The 15,037-nt window shown below is 53.4% G+C and overlaps 5 protein-coding genes across 5 annotated transcripts; 1 reads left to right on the forward strand and 4 right to left on the reverse strand.

Annotated features, from left to right (window-relative positions):
- Nucleotides 1-306: 306 nt before the first annotated feature.
- J4E92_000960 (uncharacterized protein) lies at nucleotides 307-1,335 on the forward strand (the record flags this gene model as incomplete). Its single annotated transcript, XM_051492374.1, has 1 exon — nucleotides 307-1,335. One exon carries the CDS (start codon nucleotides 307-309, stop codon nucleotides 1,333-1,335), a length of 1,029 nt encoding a protein of 342 aa, XP_051357886.1.
- A 474-nt stretch (nucleotides 1,336-1,809) lies between these two features.
- J4E92_000961 (uncharacterized protein) lies at nucleotides 1,810-4,062 on the reverse strand (the record flags this gene model as incomplete). The annotated part of the gene is made up of 1 exon (XM_051492375.1): nucleotides 1,810-4,062. The coding sequence occupies one exon, from the start codon at nucleotides 4,060-4,062 to the stop codon at nucleotides 1,810-1,812; it is 2,253 nt and encodes a 750-aa protein (XP_051357887.1).
- Nucleotides 4,063-5,268: 1,206 nt separating this feature from the next.
- NBP35 (cytosolic Fe-S cluster assembly factor nbp35) lies at nucleotides 5,269-6,378 on the reverse strand (the record flags this gene model as incomplete). Its single annotated transcript, XM_051492376.1, has 2 exons — nucleotides 5,269-6,218; nucleotides 6,294-6,378. 2 exons carry the CDS (start codon nucleotides 6,376-6,378, stop codon nucleotides 5,269-5,271), a joined length of 1,035 nt encoding a protein of 344 aa, XP_051357888.1.
- A 657-nt stretch (nucleotides 6,379-7,035) lies between these two features.
- On the reverse strand, nucleotides 7,036-10,339 carry J4E92_000963 (uncharacterized protein; the record flags this gene model as incomplete). Its single annotated transcript, XM_051492377.1, has 3 exons — nucleotides 7,036-7,171; nucleotides 7,224-10,186; nucleotides 10,334-10,339. The coding sequence occupies 3 exons, from the start codon at nucleotides 10,337-10,339 to the stop codon at nucleotides 7,036-7,038; spliced, it is 3,105 nt and encodes a 1,034-aa protein (XP_051357889.1).
- Nucleotides 10,340-13,601: 3,262 nt separating this feature from the next.
- Nucleotides 13,602-14,757, reverse strand: J4E92_000964 (uncharacterized protein; the record flags this gene model as incomplete). The annotated part of the gene is made up of 2 exons (XM_051492378.1): nucleotides 13,602-13,660; nucleotides 13,716-14,757. 2 exons carry the CDS (start codon nucleotides 14,755-14,757, stop codon nucleotides 13,602-13,604), a joined length of 1,101 nt encoding a protein of 366 aa, XP_051357890.1.
- Between the last annotated feature and the right edge of the window lie 280 nt (nucleotides 14,758-15,037).

Here is a 15,037-nt window from a genome sequence, read left to right on the forward strand (position 1 = left end):
CCGTCTCCAACGCCTGCGAGCGATGCCGACGCAGGAAGATTCGATGCGACGGCGAGACGCCTTGCTCGACGTGTAAACGTTTTGCAATACAATGCGTGAGAACACAAAAACCAAAAGAAGTTGTTGCATCGTGAGTGCCCACACCCGTTCAGACGCGTCATCGCGTGGTCACATGATGTCGTGTTCTGATCAAGATGAAGTGAACATCGCGAAGCGCTAGAGGGACGAATACATCAGCTCGAGGCACAGCTAGCCAGACATGTCAATGCGCCCATGCACGGCATGGAATCTATCGACCAGAACCTTATGGCTAGCACACCCACATCGTTCGACTGGCAAGGACCCTCGCCCCACCTCAACCTCGATACCACCATACCGGCAACCTTCACAGCCGATGACCTGGATCTCGGCTCCTTCTCGGCTAGGAGTGGCAGCATGCCCTCTATCGCTATAGATGAATGTGAGCCTTTCCCCAACTTCTCCACGCCGTCTTCACCAGTACCTTCATTATGGTTAGGTACCACGCGTGCCTCGTCGCCCGATTCCATGCCACCCGGGTCCGCGCTCCCGCAGTTCGGTGCAACATACCCATCGATGAGTAAACCCATGCCGTCGTCGATCGAACCGCATACGGCGCCTTCTTGGGAGTTCATGGCTCAAGCAAGTAGCAGTCAGTTACAACCGGGTACTACCAGCAGTCGGGCCCACTCTCGCAAGACTTCGACCTCGTCCCAGTCTCAGGCTAGCAATGAGCAAGCCATGTCGCCGATCCCGGAGGTTGAAGATGACATCCTTCCGTTGGCGCCAGCACCGCGATTGCCTCGCCAAGGCATATTCGCAGCCCGCCATACTGAAAGTCCTGGCCCAGCTTCGTCACGATCAAGCTTCACGGATCGCAGTCGCGCAATTGTTACTACGCCAATACCTAGTCGCTTCGAAGCGGAGACTCTGACCACTGAATTCGTACAACACATCGAGTCCTTGGACTACCAAGCTTACTCCATCTCTCCTGGTCTCTTTTCTCGGTTCTGCGAGTCTGTCTACCCAAACACTCAGCGACCCGCAGTCGAAATCTCCGCATCCATGTCGATGGCGCGCTTCCATGTCTTCCTTGCCATGGCCGTTGCGATGAAGGTGAGAATCAAGGATTCGCCGGAGAACACGAATGCTCTCCTCGATACTTGCTACGAGCTTGCTATGCAGCAAGCTTCATCGTCCACATTCTGGCAAGAGACAGGTGGGATGGAAGCTGCTCAACTTTTGGCGCTTTTTGCTTCGCTCCGCAAGCCCTCCACGGAGGAGCCACGTGGTCTTCAACACTCGTTTTCCTGGTGACGACAACTTTCCTTGCTTTGCTTTCTCCCATTACGACTGTATGCCACTGCTTTCATTTCGTTTGTTTCTGACATTCTTCAAAAGTCCAATCATTCATATATCATGTACATAAACACCAGTGTTTACGAACCAAACATTTTTTGCGAGCGCAATAGATACCATTCGATTCGCGAAACTCCAACATGCTCGAGTGGGGCTGTAAGTGCAGAAACCGATGCACTCGTCATCATAGGACGTCTCCATAGACAAGAGGACTTTTGTGGTACCAACCCAATAATGGGATAACATTACAGACTAACAACTAATTAACTACTACACATCATTGCTCTATGCCAAGCAACTTTCGAGGGTATAAACCAAAACAAGAAAGCAAAATGAAATCATCCAGTATCTTCCACCGCGATAACCTCCCTTCATCTACCGCTTGACACCTTCTTTATCCCATGTCCCAAGCGCCCACTTCATAGGTGTAGTCTACCACTTCTCGCCACGATCAGCATAAGCCGAGCAATCCAGCGCGGGAATACTGAAGCCGTAGCCATCAGTCCTGCCCTCGCGATCTTGGTTGCTGATCTCCACCCTAAGTGTAACATCCAAGCCATACGGTCCGCAAAGACCTGAAGGGTTAATACCGCCAGCAGCCGGGTGCTGAGTTCCTGCCTTCTCTTCTCCGAGATGGAAACCCAGACGCATGTTGTCTTTCTTGCCAGGGGCAGCGGAGATCTTGGACGCGGCGGTGTTGTTCGTGTTGATGGAGGGCGCTGAGCCGGGAGGTACGCCGAGGGTTGAGGGGGTGGGGATCGCGGATTCGCAGATGATGGCGTAGTTGCGCGAGGGCATCGTTGCGTGGTTCGCGGCGGAGGTCTTGGGTTCGATCTTTCCGTCTTTGCCGTCGCCCTCGATCTGGGCGGTGGAGCTGCCGTTTGTCGCGTTGACGCCTCCGGGGAGAGCTGGGTCGCGGTCGAAAATTTCGAGGAGCGTCTCATCGGTCTCCTTGTCAAGGTGATGGATCTTGTTTCGGCGGGCAAGCAAGTTCGCGACAGCTTGTGGCGGCGGCTTGTTGGTGATGGCGGAACTAATGATGTTGGGCATGTAGCGGTGATCAGCTTCTGCGGGAATCTGGTGTGTCTTGGGGTTGGTGTAGAAACGACCAATGGCTCCAAGATGCACATCTCCACCAAGAATGGTGACACGAGCAGAGAACTTCTTGGAGAATGCCTGCAGACTGTGCATGAGGTTGCGACGCTCCTCCTTGTGCTGACGCGCGGTGTAGTGGTCGTCCAAGTCATCGAGCAAATCGACCTTGCCATCGAACTGGTTGAAGAAGCCTCCAGCGAAGCCAAAGCGCTTGTTCAGGAACTTGATGGGTGCAATCAACGGCGACTGCAGAATGTTCTCGAGCCAGATCAAGCGAGGGTAGGCAATGGGTACACCGAGCAGCAAGATCATGTGCTTGAGCTCTGGGTTCGCGGTGAATTCGGCGTCCAGACGATCGAAAAGCATCTTGTAGGTCTCGGGGTAGTTGACTTGATGCCTCGTACGCTCTGTTCGCGCATCAATACCAGCAAAGGCAATGCGCGCACCGAGCTGGCAGTAAATGCTGCGACTGCGTTCCTCGACATATGGGCCGGGCTTCGAGCCGATAAGGTACGATGGGTCGCCCTCATCGTTGGTCATAACGAAGGTGCTGTCCACTTGCACCGGATCGGCGGGAGTTGTGCCTTCTCCCTGGCCTGTTACATTGGTTGTCTGGGGCGCGTCGGTTGTATAGGTACTCTTTGGAGGAGCAAGGTGGTGCTGGAAGAGGAGGTAGTACTTGTGCGCAACACCGCCAATGCCTCTGAAGACAGCGCAGTTCATGAAGTGGTCGGTGTAGGAGCCGAAACCATCGATGATGTCGTGGTCGTCCCAGATGTTGACCTGGGGGATCTGGCTGTTGGCAGTGGAGAAGGGCTTGTGACCATACCACTTGACGTAGTTGTTGTAGTAGTACTCGTCGCAGTCGGCACGCATCTGCTGGCCGAAGGGGAATTCCCGTCGCTTATGAGGGCTGTGTATGTCGGTCCAGGGCTTGAGCGGTCCGTCGACTCGCACTCCGTCGTTGTAGATCTGGTCGCCTCCTCCAAGCATGACGTGGAAGGGTCGCTGCTCGTGCATTCGGAGAACATCGTTCCACAGCACAGGTCCGGACCATACGTCCATGTCGGTACCGACACTGAAACCGTTGCAAGAATGGAACATGATGCGCATCGACTGGGTGATTGAGGGTATGACGAAGTTCTGGGGCTTCTCCTCCTTCATGGTGTCGGTGTATCTGAGGTTCTGGATCTCGTAACGCCATCTTGATTCGAATGGCTGCATGGGAGCATCGATCCTGAAGCGCCAGAAGGCTCTCTTGCTATCCTCGTATAGCTTCTCTCCGTGAAAGTCGCGCGCTTCCACGCTGAACCTCACGTCACCCATATTTTTGTCGACTGCGCCAGCCGGGAAGAGTGTGAGCTGGGGGTTTGGCTGTGCCTCGTTCGGGTTCTGTTGTCCGGGCGTGGCGACGATGAGGACACTGCCGTGCCAGACAGGCTGCCCGGCCTGCTGGTTGCTTGTACGTCTGTAGTTGAGGAGCGGTCCCATGATGACATCCACTGCACCCGAGGTGCTGATGACTTGAGGACCGGCGCCAATGCCTGTCACGCCACTGGGGTCCTCATGTTGTTGGTATTCAGCGGCCATGGTGGTCGGCGGTCGCGAGCAATGTTCGATAGCGAGAGAGTTGGGGGAGTATATGCGCAGACGCGTCTAAGATGTCTACAATCCTGCGCTCCAGTCAGTCTAGTGACTCAATTAAGCCAGAGCAAAGACGTACAATGGCAATGCGCTCAGGGTCCAGGAGTTGGCTTCAGGCGCAGATACGATGCGCGCTGCTAGTAATTTCGCGTTCCTGTCGCGAGGAAATAATTGCACGCCCTTGTGAAGCGCGTGTACTACGGAAACGATAGAGGCGGGGAAGAGTAAGAATTCAGGAAAGGCTGGGGCCAAAATGAAAGCGCCTCTAGCCTCAAAGTCAGGAAAGTTGTTGTGCCTGTGATTGATGGCACCGAGGCGGCAGGGATGGTTGCCGCTAGCCGTGTGGGCCATGACATCCTCGAGCCTTCCGCGCTGCACTGTGGACCGCGAAGACACGGGACCTATCTCGATCTTCTGCATGGTCTTGCACGCCGTCTCCTGGCCAGCCCAGTCATTTTTCTTCTCTTTCTCAGCACGCATTCGCAAATCTTGCATCGACTCGCGCAACATCTATGAGCTCATTATCTCTGTCCAAGCCACAGGCCACCCAACCAAGCTTTCGAAACATGCGCCAAGCACCTGCTACGCGTGCCAAGCATCGTGTAGCGTGATACGATGACGCTGATCAATGGCTGTGGTGTGGCTGCCAGTCCACTCATAATTTCCACTGGACAATCTGCCACACGAAGATCCAACGGGGCGGCGCCATTGTGGCAGTGAATGACGACTCCAAGAGAAGCGAAGTGGCTTTGCATACGTCGTGGCACTGGGTTGCAGTCATGATGAATTGGAACAATCAGTTCTTTTCAGCAGTGCGTTCAGTGCGTTGTATGTGTAGGAGGGCGTGCAAAAGATCATTGGAAGAGATTACCTGAGCAGATGCTTGTTACCGTTATGTTCATCGCTCTCGCTCTCCCTGATCTTCATATTCCAGCGCTCAAGATGAACTTAGTGATCTGCGCTGCTTGCGTCAACCGCCTTCGTAAGTCCTCACATTATTGACGCGGGCCGAATTGTGAATGCCGTACGATGTGTCCAGTAGGAACATGTTCATGCAAAAACATGATTATGCTCATACGTAAAGTTGTTTGTGCTGTCTCACTTCGTTTCGTCCAAGGTCACATTGCTGTATACTAACTGTGCTCTTTGAGGTCACGCTTCTTCCTCATCCACAGGCAATACTTCTTCTCTGCTCAATCCAATCTCCTCTCCAACTCTCCTAACGACCTCCTTGATAGCAGCGCACGCCGGACTATCCGGGTAGGCCGTCAGGAAGCTCTCTCCAAAGTCGCAAGCCATGCCTATCCTTGGGTCCAGCGGCACCTTGCCCAAAAACGGTATATTCTGATCCTTTGCTAACCTCGCTGCACCGCCCGTACTCGCTCTGAAGATCTGAGATTCGTGCTTGCAACCCGGGCATACGAACCCGCTCATGTTCTCCACGATGCCCAGTATAGGTATTCCCGCTTTCCGGCAAAAGTCGATCTCCTTCCGAACATCGAGAAGCGAGACTTCTTGGGGTGTGGAAACGAGGACTGCGCCGTCGACGCCGCTGGCTTTGAGGAAGGAGTTGACGGAGAGATGCTCGTCGGATGTACCCGGTGGTGTGTCGACGACGAGGAAGTCTAGTTCGCCCCATGTTACGTCCATGAGGAATTTCTTGATCAGCCCGTTCTTCTTTGCGCCTCGCCAGATTACTGCGTCGTCGCGGTTCGGCAACATGAACTGGACGCTCATGACTCCTAGGTTCTCGCTGACCCATACTGGTTCCCACCCTTCTCCGCTAACATGTATTGTCTCTTCTTCCACGCCCATCATCTTCGGTATGCTGGGCCCGCAGATGTCTGTATCCATAAGTCCGACAGTCGATGATGGATTCGATGCGAAGCCATGCGAAAGCATTGTGCTGAAGGTCGACTTTCCGACGCCGCCTTTACCGGAGAGTACGAGTATCTTGTGCTTTACGGAAGAGAGGCGCGCGGTAATGATGGGTATGTCGGGATCGGGGCCCTTGGGCGCAGAGGCGCATATCGCCTGGTTGGGACATCCTGCACACGAATCCGCTTGACCGGCTGTGAGAGATTCGGGACCGGGGCAGTGTTCTGTCGCGATAGTGTGAGCAGTCTGTTCTCACAGAGTCGCAGCATAATGCCGGAGGGGTGGCGGGGCAAACGTACCTGGCTCGGGCGCAACGAGCTTTGGCGCAGCCTTGAGAGGTGCTTCGAAATCGACCTGTACGGGCTCTTCTAGCGAGGGCGCCATGGTGTATGTAATTGTGACTGTAGGTGTGGACGTAAGTGCTACATGGTCGCGTGCTGGAGGAAAGTCCTAGAGGCTTGATAATCAACGATCGTGACAGGGCTGTACCGGTAATGCTTGGCATTTTGCCCCACGGTCTCCCGAGGTCGGCATCCATGACTAGCAAGATCGCCTACACAAGGATGGATCTCAGCAGATGCGCTGTAGACTACGTTAGTATACGAACCGGAAGTCAACCAGGTCCTAGGGCAATGTAGACTTCTCCGTGATTTACTTCTCACAGTATGGTATTCCCGTCCTTGACTGGTTGGGGTTCAAATCACGCAGTTTGACCGACCAACTGAGCTCTGGATTCTAGATCTCGTACCGCGTTGATGCCAACATCAAACTTACATGTTTCAAAAAGAAGGACAACAAAACAGCGCGGAGGTAGTCCCGGGATTTCTGCCTGTTAGACAACCCAGAAATATGTGTATGTATTCTCCGACCATGTTTATAGATTTTCGTACTTGGCCCTTTTGAGGTATTGTAGGAGGCAATGGGTGTTGTGAAGTGTCTATTCATGCAAGCTATGCTCGTCTAATTCATGTGAAATTTATCCCTGTTGGGAACCGATCCACTATCCAGTCCGTCGCTATCTTCAACCGAAGTGCTGAATGACTACTTCAACTTCACCATGACGTATGGGATCTCAACGTCCTCCTCCTTCTGATCTTCAGCTGTTATCTCGAAGATGACGTTCTTCTGGTGCTCCGGTACCGGCTTCCTGCTCACGTGCTCCACAAGCTTGCTCATACTGTCTTTTGTTAGTAACGCGGTGTATACGAAGGGGAATCAATGAAACTTACGTAAGCGGCATCCTGTCCTTCAACTTGGATGGAGGATAGAATGATGCGTAAAGCAAACTGACACCAGAGCTTATCATCTGAATCGACAGACCCTTCTTCTCGAAATGCGCCACGAAGTCCTTCAGGGGGATATCATCCACTTCGAAACGGTCCCATAGCTTATCGATCGTAACTTCGCCGTCGTGCCCTTGGTATGTACCCTTCGGGCTAGCAATCGGCTCACTGAAACCAAAGAATGGCAGGGCCAGGTTGATGAAGCCATTCTTGTACTGCTCAATGTCCGTCTTGCCGTCGATGACCTTGTACAGCTCAAGGTTGACGAGACCGGTGACCAAAGCTGTGGTGGTGGCAATGGCCGGGATGATCTTACCAGCAATAAACTTGGTCTTGTGTCGGTCAGCCTGCTCGATCTTGTAGTTCTCGGCACGAAGGTTGCTGGCAGCAGTGATGAAGTCGATGTGGTGGTTGGAGTCATCATCCTTCTCAAACTCGACAGGCTCAAGCTTGAACCCAGCAAGAGACTTCGGTGCCGGCAATTGGCTGATAATACTGTCCAGCGACTCGTTGTCGTCGCCACCAGCCTGGTTGGCATTTGGATCTGGCTCCTTCTCGTCGGCCTGGATCTTCACTGTAGGGTCAGGCTGGAAGTCAGGAACGATCATATCGTTGAGAACTTCGACGTAGTGCTCCTTGGACGCATTTGGCTTGATGCCGTAGTTGAATGCATGTAGGGTGGCAGCAGCTTCCACGTAGGTGAAGTGTGTTGGGTTTGAAGAGTCAAACTTCGATGGGTCCGGCGCACGCTTGGGTCCCGACCAGAATGGCTGACCGGAGCCTGTCTTGGAGTCCTTGGGGAAGTTGTAGAGCAATTGCGCAATTGCGTGGTTGTAGTTCTTCTCGAACTGATGACGGGCCCAGATGATGCAGTCGTCAAACGACAACGGCTTCTCTGTGACCAAGAATTCCCGCAGGGTCTCCAGAGTCTGCTTCTCGTTACCAGACTGCTTCAGCGATGCGCCAAGGTAATCTGGCTGTGTCAGGTAGAGGTTGACAATCTCCGGACCCTTGACGAACAGCGAATCGAACGACTCCCGCGCCCAGGCAATCGTGTGCTCGATTCGGTTGGGGAAACTCCTTAGTGTGCACATAGGGAACGACTTCTCAGGTGGATCTTGAGATGAAGAGTAAGACTCTGTGATGAACGGCAGGACAACCTGGGTGTTGCCCTTGGTACCGAGAGTACCGCTGTCGAGCAGAGGCTTGCGGAAGAATACACATCGTCGGTCGACGTATGTACGCGCCTCTACATTGTCCAGTGCATTCGTCACACCGTCCAGAGAATTCCAGAACTCTTCGTTGAAGATGTGCTCTGTCTCCGGGCCGACCTTGTCCTGCAGTGTCACGATCTTTCCGCTGAGGTCAGGGTTCATAACCTGGACTGCTTTTGCGGCAGCATCGCTCTTTAGCTTGCCAACATCCGCTGGTCTGAACAAAAATTGTCGGTTCAAGTTGCTCTTCTCGATTTGGTCGTTGTCAGTGACAGTGATCTTGCCATCAGGGCCAGTGCCAAGACCCATCATCGCCCAGTTCTTCAACATCTCGCAGCCAATGGCACCCGCACCAACGAGGAACTGCTTGACGTTGCTGAGTTTCTTCTGGTATTCCTGTCCCAATACAGCGATTTGACCGTCGTAGCGCGAGCCAATCGGAGCACACTGCTCTTCCGAACGGGTCGTGGAGGTAGGGATCGACTCTAGCGAATCGAAGTAGAGGAACTGAACGATGGGATGGAACTTTCCAGACACTGACTTCAAGACTTCCTGGGCAGCCATGCCACCAAAGAAGGCAGCGACGGGACTGAGGTCACCACGAGCCTGGTAACTAAGCTCCTTGATGAGCTTCTCATCTAGTTCGACCTTCTCCTCGCCCTCATTTGCGATTTCTTGTGCAATCTTGAAGAGCTCATCCGCATCGGCTTCGTGGTGAGGACGTGGGAACTCGCCCTTGTGGAGGGTCGCAAACTTGTGGATGGCCTGGATACCAACATGGAGCTGTTGCGGTCGGTCGAACTTTGCGAAGTCGGAGATGAGAAGCTCGGGCTTCTTGAGCTGCTTGCTGAAGGGCTCGAAGTCGATGATCTTGGGCATCTTGACCTGGATGAACTGTCCTCCCTTCTTGTACTCTCCGAGGCCAGATACATCGCCAATGGAGAAGGTGTAAGGCCCCTTGACCTCAATCTTGCGAGGCGCACAGCCGTTGAGGCCCTCCATACCCTCTACTTCTGAGAATGTGACCCAGTCGCCATCCTCCAGGCCATGTCTTGTCTCGTCTAGTGCCGACACAATACCCTCCTCATCAATGCCGGCAATAATGCCGTTGTTGACATTCTCGCCAGTCGGATCACCGATGGTGAAGTTCTTTCCGAAATCGGTGAAGATAGTACCGAACAGTCCGTATGTGTCGGTAATGACTACGTAAATGCCGTTGTCGTGGCAGTAGTCTGCGATCTTGATTTGATCTTCGAGGCGAGTGTCGGTAAGGACAATGACCTGGAACTGCTTCAACTGCGACAAGTCTGATGTCAAATCTCCTCCGCTGAATTCCTGCACAGGGGTGTATGGGTTGAGTTCGGAGACGCGCGGTACGGTGACGGAGGCGCGTGGCTTCCCCACATCGGCGGGAGTGAGGAAGAACTGCGACGACAGGTCGGCGAGAGCGGCGGGCTTGGGATCGTAGAGTGTCAGCGACTTGACACCGGCTAGGGCGATGTTCTTCGCAATCTCGACACCGAGACCTCGCAGACCAGCAACGAGGACGTTGGAAGAGCCCATGCGCTTCATAGCCTCATGGCCCAGGACATACAGCTGCCTGCTGTAGAGGGATTCATCGATGTCGCCGTTGTTACCGGAGGCTTCCTTGAGCTGTTCGACGGCAGTGGCAGGGCTGTCGACCTGCATGTTTTCCTTGGATACGTTAGATTGGGACGCAGAAGAGTGAAGTTGGTGAAAGGTGTAGAGTGGCGGAGACGCTGGAGACGCCGAGTACATGGTACCAAATGCGGACGCGCAACCGAACAAAGCGCAAGTTAGTAATCAATGGGGCGCACTTACCGCCATGGCTTTCTCTTTCTTGCTGGGACGAGCGTCCTCGTCGACGTGTTTCCGCTTCCCCAGTTTGCCGACGGTCGTGAAGGCTGGACGCTGTCAAATGTGGCGGTCGCGGGCGCCTGGCTCGAGTGTCGCGGGGTACCCAGGTGTAGACTGTGGTTTACGGATGTGAAAAAGGACAAACGAGATCAACAGGTTTGTCGCTGGAGTAGGTTGAGTGTGGAGGTGTAAATGGAAGGAAGGCAAGGGTTGCAGGCGCAGCAGGGAGGAGGTTATTACGTGAGTACTTGTCACGGCGAAGGTGCTGGAGCTCCACCTAGCGCCATCCCACTTTAATCTTGGCGCAATCGTCACTTCCGCATGGGCCTCGAATCCGCTCCTTCACTCCATACCGGGAAAACATCAATCACCTTGCAATCTACGTTAGTGTGAAGACGAAGTTTGCAGACCCCTAATTTGATGTTGACTCTTGGGCGATTAATTTCTATGGCCTGCCGAAGGCAGATTTCACCCCCTCAACGCTGTGCCTGCTTTAGATTTCCACGCGACTGCGTACTTCACAAGGCATGACCTCCACGTTGATTCCGACTGTCCGTGAAACGCACTTCACATCGCCAACATCAAATCACGATGTTTACCAAAGGTTCACTTCTGATTTGACGTCTTCGAGCCTTGCGTCGGTCAGCTCCGCCACACTACTCCATGGAAGGCGCAACGATACCTATGCACTGCCAGCTGTCGCATTCTAGATGGTATATCTTCTTCGATCGCTTCCTTGCTCTAGTTTTTCATCAGTCTATGCAATTTTGAACAAGCTTATCACAATACTCACGGTATGCTTGTCGTAAACGCCGTTGTTGCCAAAGAGACACCAGGCCAACGGCAAGTTGAAGCAGACCAAACACGATGGCTGCGATAGATTCTGTGGACTGGCCGTCGAAAGACATGAGTGTGTAAGGTTATCAGAAAACCTCCTCAAGAATAATGGAGCTTGCGAGTATTTGTCGATGGGAGCGTTTGAGTGCTCCTCCTATCTTATGTATACTTTGACATTGTACTTTTGAGTGCGCAGTTCTCGGAAATCCTGCGAATCCGCAGCGGTCAGGACCTCACAACATGTCAGTCCCGGAACACCTGGCTGTTTTGTACTTTTGTATGTACCATAGCTCAGGCGCCGAGGATACAGAATTGTACTTTTGCTGGCGTCCATTTGATTGGCTCAGTGTTCCACCGGTCATGCAGAGAGGCGTTTTCCATGCGCATGCAGGTTACCAGGGTGGCTCGCAAGAATTGTACTTTTGTCGCAGCCAATATCATTCAACTGCAGCTCAGCCTGGTGTCACGGCCTGGCTCACATATAAACCACCGCCATAACCCACCATTTACTCATGAGTCTATAGGACGACGTTTCCTCTTTTCTCTCTACGTTCGTGTAATAGTCAAAGACTCTTCTAGTTGATACTTTCTACTCGAGCATTACTTCTGGGCGATATACATCCCCTTCTTGGCCTCTCGAAGATCTACACTTCTATGGATCTCGACTGGCACCTGCTGTCAATTTCTGAGGAAGCAACATCATCACAGCCTCCTCCCCCACATCCGGATCATATCGCAGACACACGTCCGCGAAAGAAGAAAGCACGAACTCTCCGCGAGACTGACTGGGAGCCATACAAAGACAGGATAATACAGCTGCATCATGTCGAAAAGAGACCGCTCCCGGAAGTCAGGATCTTGATCGAACAAGAGTTTGGTTTCATCGCTGAGTATGTTGGGCAGCCTGTCCATCCATCATTTTACGGCGTCTAGGCTAACTGTCTTCCCAGGATACGCCAATACAGGTCCCGCCTTACTCAATGGAAACTTGACAAGAACATCAAACCGGACGAGATGAAGGCTATCGTCAGACGTCGCCAACAGCGAAGCCTCGTCGAGACGGACAAAAACGACCTCAAATTTCGCGTGAGAGGCCAAGAAGTTGAACTTCACAAGATTGAGAGATGGATGAAGAGACACGATGTCGTGGATAGTACGCTGTATGCTCCCAGCCCTGACGCCAGTGAGTAGATCTTTAGGCGCATCGTCAAATGCTTGATACTAACAAAGGGTAGCAACGCCTTCTGCACTGAGTTATGCGACGATGTCCGAGATCGGCTCTCCTGGTATCATGCATGATGTCGATTTGACAGTCCAAAACACTCCCACCACACCTCGACAGAGCATGAGCAGCTCTTTCACTACACCTCGGCAACATCCGTACGCCGCTTTCGAAGGACCGCCATTGGATACCACTAATCCGCTGCACGGGCTTCACGTGGTTCAAGTTGATAACGAACACTTCTTCGCACGGTGGAGATACAAGTCCGACATGACCATGGAAAGCTGGCACGATCTTTTGGACACGCCATGGCTCCGGAATGTACGGTCAGAACGAACCTACGGGTTGGTACCCGAGCGTGAAACGATCATCTTGTGCAGATACATTGTATTTCGATGCCTCTGTGCGACGGCCCTACGCGGCTTCAGTTCGTCGGAGGATATTGATCTGGTCATCTACATCTGTCACAATCCCCATACTCAAGCTGTCAGTGTCAGATGCGTAGCTGAAGGTACGCAAGCGAAGGAATTACAACACCGCCCCATGGGCTTCGATCTTGTAACGGGCCCCGAAGTGCAGACGTGCACGTTTGACCGATTGGAACCCTGGATGAACAAACGTTACTTTGGTGTTTTCCACAGGCTGCTGGAATGGGATTTGATTATTGTTGATGAGTCCGGACTACAACCTTTCACATGGCCCTCCAATGACGAAGATGTACAAAGGGCACAATTCTTCACACACCATTTTTCGGCACAGCACGTACACGAACAACGCATTCTGGTAGACTCGCCATGGTAACCTTGGAAACCAAATATCATATTCACAATTCTTGATTCCATGTCCATATCCATTGCATTCATATACATCTTCCCCAGCATCCCCATTCCATATCTCATATCCACGCATACGCATATCCTCATTAATCGCATACGTCGGAAAAGTAAAAGTCGAAAACCAAAAAGGACATAACACATTCGTCGCTTCGCAGTCGTGAGCGAGATCGCTTCGAACGCCCAAGTAACGCCAGTAGGGCTGACTCTGTCGAAGCCCATGTACCCACGGATAAAACCACCCATGCCATAAGGTACTAGCACGAGGCTAAACACAAAAACTAGAAAGCAAAAAAGACTTTGTACAGTTTTGAAAAGAGATAATTCGGTGGATAGCCGACTATCGTCTCGATGAGTGGCGTGTTCGGCGTGTGTGGCGGTCTGATGAACTTGCGCTGCCTGGGTGGTTGTTAGCATCTATATTCCTCAATGTGAAGCAGATGGGGTTACTTACTTGAACTTGTGTAGTCGCTGTACATGTATGATGTTCCACTGACAGTGGTGCTCTTATCGTCGACCTTGTTGTCGTGTCTCCTCTTGAGACCCAACGCGAGCGCGAGACCACCAAGTCCAGCAGCGAGACCCAGACCCTTCTTGCCGGTGCTGTGCTTCTCAGAGCCGGCGCGCGAAGGACGAGCAGGGCGGCCACCTCCGTACCAGGTGCGTCCGCCAGCAGCGCCGCCGCTGTGGTGGTGCTCTTCGATGTAGGTCTCCTCGTGGGTGTGCTTGCGCTTCTTGCCAAAGCCGAAGATGGCGAGGAGGGTGTCGAAAAGGGCGCGAGCGCAGCAAAAGAGGCAGAGCAGGAGGAGCAGCAATATACCAAGGATAACACCGATGACAATACCGGCAATGGCACCGCCGCTGAGTCCACCGTTGCTCTCTTCGGTTGCGACGAGGCCGCCGCCCGCTGCGCCAGTGGGAATGGGTGTTTGGAAGGGCTGGGTCGCGGTCGGTGTGCCGGTGTAGGTAACGACTACAACGCCTGAGCTAGTTGGACGAAGAGGGGCACCGGGTGTGATACCTCCAGAGCTGCCGCCAGCGATCATCGCACACTGGCCGGCCTTCAGACAGTACATGCCAGAGTCGCAGCAGATTCCGCCGCAGGGGTTTTGCGAGTCGCTGCATGTGGCTGTCGCTGTCGCTGGGATGTAGGTGCTGCGCGTCTCTGTCTTGGTGACAAGGCCGACAGTCTCGACGTAGGTAGTGGTGTAGTATTCATAGTAGCCGCCTGCCGCTTCAGTGTTGGCACCACCGCCGCTGGTGTCGCATTGCGCCTGGTTGGCACTGTCGGTATAGCATTTTGCGCCTGAAGGACAGCACAACCAGCCGCCGAAACCGCAGGGGTTGGCGCAGTCTTGCTTCTTGATCAGCTGGGAGCTGTTGTGCAGCGAGGCGAACTCGTCAAAGTGGACGGGGTAGGGCTTTGCGAGAGCCGAGGGCAGGTAGGCGAAGGCGATCAGGCCGAGCACGGCGGGAGGAGCGTTGAGAAGCCACATGGTAAAGCGAGCGACTGAGCCTCTCCAAACGCAGCAGAGCAGCGAGGTTTGCTGCGAACGGAATAGACAGGACCGTTTGCAGGAATTGGGGGGAAACGACAGAAAGAGCGCGCTGCAATTCGTAGATATCGTCCAGTCGGCGTGGGAGCGGTGAATGGGTGGGTATCGCTGCTGCGGGGTCGATCCGTTGGCTAGCGCGTCTTTCGTGTCTGCTGGCGTGGGTGACTGGCGCCGGCGTGGTACAGGATGCGAACCACGGAAAAGAGTCAGTGATGATTGA

This window comes from Alternaria infectoria, assembly GCF_024043175.1.
Source record: "Alternaria infectoria strain BMP 0036 chromosome Unknown scaffold_1, whole genome shotgun sequence".
Lineage (NCBI taxonomy): Eukaryota > Fungi > Ascomycota > Dothideomycetes > Pleosporales > Pleosporaceae > Alternaria > Alternaria infectoria.